Source organism: Nothoprocta perdicaria, unplaced genomic scaffold (genome assembly GCF_003342845.1).
Source record: "Nothoprocta perdicaria isolate Ctin4 unplaced genomic scaffold, notPer1 scaffold_86, whole genome shotgun sequence".
NCBI lineage: Eukaryota > Metazoa > Chordata > Aves > Tinamiformes > Tinamidae > Nothoprocta > Nothoprocta perdicaria.
Window position 1 is genome coordinate 3,137,656 of NW_020456154.1, and position 8,430 is coordinate 3,146,085.

The following is an 8,430-nucleotide window of genomic DNA, read 5'->3' on the forward strand; positions in this document are numbered from 1 at the left end:
TACTTATTATGCACAATATATTATAAATAAATTTTCAAACTCATAATGGCTGTGTTGATGTTTTCGTTTTGTAAAATTCTGGATAAAAYTTGAGATTGCATGCCATACAGAAACGCTTTAAAAATAAATCTTTACTGGTTCAAAGAACAGAAAGAGAATATAAAAGACTAGAGCCATACTGTGCTTGGATCGTCATGTATGTGTCCATTCTGTGATACCATGGATTTCATTTGTGATATTCTAGTAACTGGGACAAGGATCTTCAGCGCCATAATGCTGTTGTAATTAGACATTTTTACCACTTGAGGTCAGCAGCTGCCGAGAAAACGGTCTTTCCTTTTTGCAATCCATKTTTATTGACTTTATTTAGATTATTTAAAAATGAATACATTCCTCATACCCAGACATACATTGTGCAAAAGCAGAGGATTTATTCTGAATGAACAACAGCCGCAACAAAATCTTTCATGTGAGCTMTTATAGAGTGAATAGCTTTAGGTACGGGTATTTTTTGCTTCCCAAGTAGCACTGGTAAATCATTGCCGCACAGAATGATATTCTGTACAGAGTGATGGTGTCAGGGTTTTGGTCTTTTATCTTTGTGTTAATACTAAATTACTGATATTAAATCAGAATGGAACAATTTGCTGGAGGGAGCAGATTGGCATCCACAAATGAGAAATGTCCTTCTTTTTCTTCTCAATAGTAATCAATGGTCTGGGAAGGTGTGAGGAAGATGCTGCTGAAGTGACTTTTCAACACCACCCCTTAACCTTTGTTTAAGCAAACCAACAAAAAGGAGAATAAAGAGTAGCTTGAAGTCAAAGTTACTGTGGTATGAGTTGGACAGCAAGGGTTTATTTCTTGGCTCTCTCCTTGGCTTACTGTGGCTGATTATTTTTTCGCCTCAAATCTCAATTTCTCATTTGTAATTCAAAATATGTTCACCCGTTTTTGGAAGTTTTAGAAGATCTATGTTTTGTCATAGGATTTTTTGATATACTATTTTAACAGGGAGACGGTCAACTGTAACTTCACAGCTAAACTTCGATGGTGAATATCAAGTGCCCCCTTCTCAGAAATTCGTCATGCTGTTTCTTTTGAGAAGTCCATTATTACTYTTCTAGACATTGGTTTAATGTTGCTAGTAAACATAGCCTGTAATTTAAAAGTGATTTCAATAGTCTGAGGTTACCCTCATGCATAGTTGGTAGCAACTGATATTCCTGGCAGGCTTTTAAACAAAAAATCTCATTGCACCAGACAAATTTAACAAATTTTAATAAAAACAAGAATCAAATCACTGATCAAAAAGAAATGCAGTAGGAAAGATGTAGGTTAAGTATTAGGAAATCTTTATAGCTGCAACAGTCAAAAGAACAAACTGCCAAATGGAGTTGGGTAATTGCCATCACTAGAGATTTTCCAGGGTATGAGTATGCATCTATTTAGCAGGGATGGCTTAAAAATAATGCAGTCAGGTTTGGCACAATTGAGAATTTAGACTGAATGACTTATTGTACACAGGTTTTATACCAAATGCTTTAAAAAAATTCTTCCAACTTTAATTAGGGAAAAGCAGCAGGACTGTCAGCAAAAATGAGCAAAAACAAATTTCCGTTTCTCTTAATGTACACCAAGACTACATGAAAGGAGAAACCAGACATAGTGAGAGAGAATAAAGCCTGGATTGATGTGACCTTTATTATTTTAACAGTATCTTTCAGCACAATTACAGAGTTACAGGATTGCAGAGAAGAGAGCTGGAGTATAAAATAACATAATTAAATAGAACAGGAGCCAAAGCAGTCAGCAGGAGGTGGTTGGAATTGGGCATTGAAGGATAGATGAAGGGTTTGCATTGGTCAAAGCCTTTATAATTCAGCCACCATAGTTGCAAATTCTGGAGAAAGGAAAAATTATTTTAAAATAATATTTTTTAAGAAGTAAAAAGCAAGCATATTACAATGACTACAGAATCACTAATTTAGCAGGAATATCACAATAACAATAGAAGAAAGAAATTCAAGGTAAACTGAAAATAAAATGTAGGAACTCTTACAGTGAAATGAAAGCATTTTTTGAGRGTAAAGAAGAGATTCTGTACATGGCAGACCATGAAGAGTGTCCAGAGTTGTTCATCTGAGGAGCTTRATTAGTTCCCTGTAAATCTCACTGAGATGAAGTTAAGAACTAGAAATTAAATTTTGGAATTAAGTAAATTTTCTTTATATTAGAGTTTGGCAAAAATACTCATTAACGAGTGTTTTGGAGTACTTGTGTCCTTATATGGTACATATGTTGCATTCAAACTTGATTTGACAAAGGCAAATTGACTGAAAATGACAGATTACAAAATCACAAGGTTCATACTCTCTTTGAAGTAAAAACCTAAACAGCAATGTTGACCACACTGATGGTAATGACAAAAAATCCTTGGAGTGTATAGGGCCAGGATTTTGCCTACTTTCATCAGTGCTGTATCCATAATACTTACATAAATGTTTGCAGTTTGGGGTTGTTCTATGCTTTGGAATGTAGTGTGTCTTTCAACAGSATAATAAAGCATAGAGAAGGCACATCTGCATCTCAGTGAGTAGCTGCTTGGCATACTGTGTTCTGAATAGTACATTGCCCAAGGAAGTTATAATTCCTAACTCCTTGGAGTAGTCACCCATGAGAAAACCTTGCACAGCTGTGTGCGCCTCAGAGCATTAAAACTGACAAACTGGAGGGAATCCCAAGAAGTGGAAGAAAAATAAGATAAAAGGATTAGAGCATGTATAGAGAGAGTGGTTTATGGGCTTAACATAATCAGCTGAGAGGAAAATGACAGGAGGAGGATGTAGTCATCTGTAGAGACTTGAGAAAATTAGTGAGGTTTGATGTAGTGAGGAGTAATGTCTTGCAACCAAGAAAAATAAAGTTATAAATTGGATATTTGTAAGAAAATTCTGATCAATTAAAAAATGCTTAGCTCAAAAAAAATTCTTACCATGCTATACCTTATGGTAGATGCATCCAAAAAACATTTTGCCAAATCCTGGCAAACCAGACTGAGAAATAAAAATGTCAGAGGATTCAAATTAAATCCACTTTGTCCATTATTTTGAAAGATGTAAATCCAAATTAGGATTAGTGATGCCAAATACTTAACAGGAAACATGTATAAATCCTGGATGTGGTGAGTACATAGACTGAGTGTGTTACAAAATGAATTTAAGAGGTAAAATGAAGCCCTTGTGTTTGAAAACAAGAGTATTCTGGGAAGAAAATGCGAAAGGATGTGATAATCAAGTGCTTGGGAATAAATCCTACAGAGCTGAAACTCGAATGACAAATGGACGAAATCTTTCTGAAAGTAGAAAAACAACTGCATATTCTGTTAGAATATGTTGTTATAGTTTCTACAGCTTAGCTGAGTCCTTTTTAACTTGTTTAATAACAAGTTTTGTCTGTGGAATATATTTAGGAAAGGTTATTCATATTTGTAGCCAAATATGTCTTATTGTTTATCATGATAGTGATATTATTACTGTATTGGTCATATATTTCAGGGGTATTTCCTGATATCAGAAAAACTATAAAGTGACCTGTCATGAATAAGTGCTGCACACACTATACTTTCCCCAGTATTTTCAATGTGTTTGACAGATGTAAATATTTCAAATACTTACAAAGYTAATAGCTTTCTAAAACTTGTTTGTTGTTCTTCAAAGTTAGGTGAAAGTAACTGAAGTGATTAACCCACTGCAGATGGCTTTTGGGAACACTGTTAGAAACCCYACTGGTACATGGAAAGTTGCTAACACAAAACACGTTGTATTGCAGCCTGTCTGTTGGTCATTCTTAGAAAATTGTTTTGCTTCTGAGTCACCTGTTAGTGAGATACTCTTTTTGATTGATTGCATCCTCTTTTTCAGTTGTAATTCCYTTTCCAAACTAAATTAAGTTATATCTCTCTTTGTACAAACTACAGTTTCCAATTACAAGAATTTGGGATATTTGGGCATCTAACATAATTTACCAGTTATCTTACGTCAAAGCTTTGATTTAAAAGGAGAGGATTATTTCGTTGTGCTTAGTATAGCTTACTAGCGTATTCCATCCTAACGTTCACCCTGTAGTATTTCACTGAAGTACGAGCTATAATTACAATCAATATGTAGTGGGTTGGTGATTTCTGTGGTCAAGTTTTGTTTTCTACGTTATCTTTCACAATAAAAACTCTCTTTTGGAAACTTAGTAAATAATCATTTACACTCAKCTATTTTATAACACAAGCAAACATAAGCAAATAAATAAATAAGGTATAGGAGAAGAAGGAATTGCTACTAGGGGATTACTGAAAAAAATCTGTTGTCAGGCTGCCCACTGTAAACTTACTTACCTGAATCAATCTTTCTTCTGAAAATCTTGCCCCTTAATATGTCACTAATTTTAATGAGTATAAGAACTCATTTAATAAATCATGTGAAAGTATCTTGAATAAGGACACTTGCTAGGTTCAGTAATGCTGTTAAAGTTCAGCAGGAACTTCCCTGGATGATTCACAATTTCTCTTCTGCTAATGTGATATCATCATGCTCTGACAACTTAAGAAGCTTTAGATTAGAAACAGGATCGCAGTAACTGATATGGCAGTGGGCTAACATATCACCTGGCTAATATGTCAGTGGATGTTTTGATTTGTCATTTCTCCAAATCCTAAAGTAGGACGCTCTTAGCTACCCTCATTCTTGCCTTTTGTTCTCTTTATTTAGAGACCCTTTTCTAAAGCCCAGAAATCAGGGAACATACCTAACATATGGCCTTTCAATAGGGGGGAAACTTAGAAATTTGTTGTTGTTTAATGATGGTTTTGTACTCTGGCCACAAATGCCTGCCATTCTCTCCTGCACTGCTGCAATAGGGAAAAATTATGCATCTCTCGGTGACTCTTTCAGAGTTTTTCAGCGATACATTTCTCCATTTACCTGTTCTTTTTTTTTTTTTTTTTCCCCTCTATGTGCAGACTAATTCAATTTATCCCAAGGGGTAGTAGAAAAGAGCAATTTTTTTTTAGAAAAGTTATGAGTGAAAATGTTCTTTTCTCAGAGAGAGTGACAGGTTTTCTTAGCTATGAAGATCTGCATAAACACTAGCAGAAGTCACCTACACAGTTGGTGTATAGTTCCTTAGCTGACTGACTGTACTTTGAATTTTAAGAACTTGCTTGCTAAATCATCCAAAATCTTGCATTATTTTCCTATTTACCAAGCAAGTTGGTACTCAGCTTTGGGGAGGGGAGGGTTCCCCTCTTTTTCTCCATGGTGATTTTTAGTCAGTCTCGAGGTCCATGAGCTCCCAGAGGTCCATGAGGTCAACAGAACAAATTAAATGATTAAGGTATAAGTTGGATCAGGTACTACCTCCTGTTCTGTATTGTGCATTAAGTTTTGGGTTTTGTAAACTCTTGCCCCCTCTAGTGTCTGTTTTCCCATGAAGTTTGCAAGCTGTGGCATATATAGCAAGACTTGCTAAGTCCAAATTTTGCCCTTCAGAAGGTCATAGCTGTAGTGAGAGCCTTAGGCTTACTCAATCCTTTCATGTAAGAGCAACATTGGATTTCTGCTATAAAAGTTTTTTTCTTTAGTTACATACCATCCATGCCAATTTTACCATCACCATCCTTATCTCCAACAGCCATAAGAGCCTTTGTTTCTTTGTCTGAGAGGTCTCTGCTACTCGGAAGAAAGCCCTGCAGGATAAACCTAAGGAAAAGACATAGAAAAAGGAAAAGCTTGTTAAGAACAGATTCACTTTGCATTTATTTGTACCCTTGTTTTAATATTTGAGATGGAATCTAGGACTGATGCCTCTGCTGTGGACCTTCTTTAAACATTCAGGAGGAGGGCTCTGCCCTGRAACTTCATTTCACTGAAGAACTATCAAGTGTAGATCAGTTGTGTGTTTTGGCTGTTCTGCAGTAAAAACCACACCTAGTTACTTCTGACATACTTTAGATCACACAATCAGAAAACAAATGATCATAGAAAAAAAAAGTCAGAATACTTGTGTTCTATCATATACATTTTTTAAATAAAAAGAAAATAGGAAATTAGACTTAAGAATTTTATTTTTTTTGCTTACTTTAATTCTTCCTCTTCAATGAAGCCRCTTTGATCCTTATCAATAATGCGGAAAACCTTCTGCACTTCTTCCTGGCTCTTATTTTTCAGTCCTACCATCTCGAAAAACTTCTTGTAGTCGAAAGATTCAGCAGCTACAAGGGATGAAAATGGAGAGAACTGTTTAGAAAAATTATTGAGACATATACACGTACCATAGTTTTCTTCCTTACTGCTGCATATCCTACCATGGGAGACAAAACCATGTCCCAAAACCGAGCTGTGGTAGGAGCTGTACCAGCCCATGCCTCAAAGACACTGTAATTTAAATGAACAACTGATGAGAGAGGTACTGGATGAAGAGCAGAGGTACAGAGGAATGAAGGTGCTTGCCCAAGGTCACACAGAAAGTCTGTGTGACAGAACTGGGAACTCAAGTCTAACCTCTATCTCCTCTTTGCAGTGTCTGAACTGCAAGAATTTTTTTTTTTTTTTTTTTTTTCTGTTCAGGTTAGTGAACTGTTTTTATGCTAAGAACATTCTCTTAAAGGTGACCCCTAGCTACCAGATTACGTGTAACACTTCCTGCCATTTCCAAGCAAACTCAATAAATAAGCAACAGCAAAAAGCAAAGCGCGCTGCTCTTGCTTGACCACGGAGCYCCACGTTGGCGAGAACTGTTCCGGAGCGCCCGCGCATTTCGTTCCTCTGCGTGTCCCCTGAAGGTTTCCTGGAAGTCAGCATTGCCTCTCTGCCACTGAAGGCATGTGCGGCAGCGCCTCGCAAGCTCGGAGCCTGCGATGGAGAGCGCGCCGCTGCCTCCAAGCCCTCGTGAAGCAGGAGGACCGGGGAGAGGCAGGAGCCCCGGGCACTGGSGGGGAGATGAATTAGCTTACCTGGTGCGCGACCTTTCCTGTCCTTTCACCGCGCCCGCCTTTGTCCCCACCCGCGCAGGGTTGTTAGCGGACAACACCTGGACGGGTGTTAGGGAAGCCCGGTGCAGTGACCTCCGAGTCGTGCTGTGGGATTTCATTTATTTATTTATTTATTTATTTATTTATTTACATCCTTATTCCCGCAGCAGCTTTTCCTATTGCACAAAACCCAGGCGACCTGCTCGCTCGGGATGCACTTGGCTGAGGTCTGTTGCGAGCGGCTGCTCTTTGCATCTGCTCCGGGACTTCCCTAGGACAATGGAAGCTAACGAGGAGGGAGAAAAAAAAATAAGCTGCTGGATGGAGCAGGGCAGTTTGTTGCTCCTTGTGACTCTCCGGCTGCTGAGCTTCCTGGGCTGAGCTGACTTGGTGCTTTTGCCTGTTCGGGAAGGTCATCGCACAGACAAGGAGAGGAGGAGGCTGCTGTGCTGGGCGGTGTGGGGACTTTTTTGGGGAGCAACCTTAATAAGTACTTGAAACTGTACCGGGGGGATTTCTGCCCCCCGGGGGTCTCGAGTGAAGGGGAGGGATGGGGAATATCCCAAAGAGTCTTACTGGCTATTGCAGCCATTTGTTCTGCATGAAGCTTCTGCAGCCGGGCAGTGCACTAACTTGTATTACGGCTGTGCCCTGCCCCATCCCGGAAAAAAAAAAAAAAAAAAAAAAAAAAGAAAGAAAGAAAGAAACACCTGGGGAGTGCCCAGAGGGAAAAAAAAAATAAAAAAAGCGATTCTTCCTTAAAAAGAGAAATAATTCTGCAATACTTGAAGCTGAATTTCTGGAGATTTGGAAGCTGCCGGTGTCCTGGCTGACCACCCTATCGCCCATCAGGACAAAAGCCACCCTGAGTGACCTAGGGCTTTTCTCCCTTTGTAAGTATCCCGTTGCGAGTAGCAAAATCTGCCTGCAGTTACCGCTCGCTCTCCTTTAGAAAGAAGGAGCATTTCGTCCCTGAAAGGCACAGCGCAACTTTGCAGAGAATGCAGCCCTGCACTTGATAATCCCATCATGCTTTCGCTGCACTTCCTCAATTATTAGTATTATTATTACTATTATTATTTTATCTAGTAAGGTCCTCTAATCTTCCCTCAGCTGAAATAAATGCACTTCTTTTGCTGAGGAGAGGGAGAAAGAAAAACAAAAGAAAAAAAAATGAAAGAAAAAAAAAGGAAAAAAAAAGAAAAAAGAGGAAAAAAAGCAGCACTCACCTGTAAAGGCTTCCACAGCTTTCTTGATATCCTCAGCTTTGAGCACGTCAGTCATACTCATCTTGCAACTGTTTGAAGAGGGAAGCAAGTGCGAACAGATTAAAAAGTGCTTCCCTCATCATTCCTGCTCATATGACCAGAGCTGCAGTGCTGCGCGGGGACGGCGCGCCGGGCAGG

General features: G+C 38.6%; 1 protein-coding gene across 1 annotated transcript; it reads right to left on the minus strand.

Annotated features, from left to right (window-relative positions):
• Positions 1-1,681: 1,681 nt before the first annotated feature.
• Positions 1,682-8,430, minus strand: PVALB (parvalbumin). Its single transcript, XM_026052251.1, has 4 exons — positions 8,254-8,430; positions 6,133-6,265; positions 5,644-5,753; positions 1,682-1,903 (listed from the first exon to the last, which is right to left on the minus strand). Exons 1-4 carry the CDS (start codon positions 8,312-8,314, stop codon positions 1,875-1,877), a joined length of 333 nt encoding a protein of 110 aa, XP_025908036.1. The 5' UTR covers positions 8,315-8,430; the 3' UTR covers positions 1,682-1,874.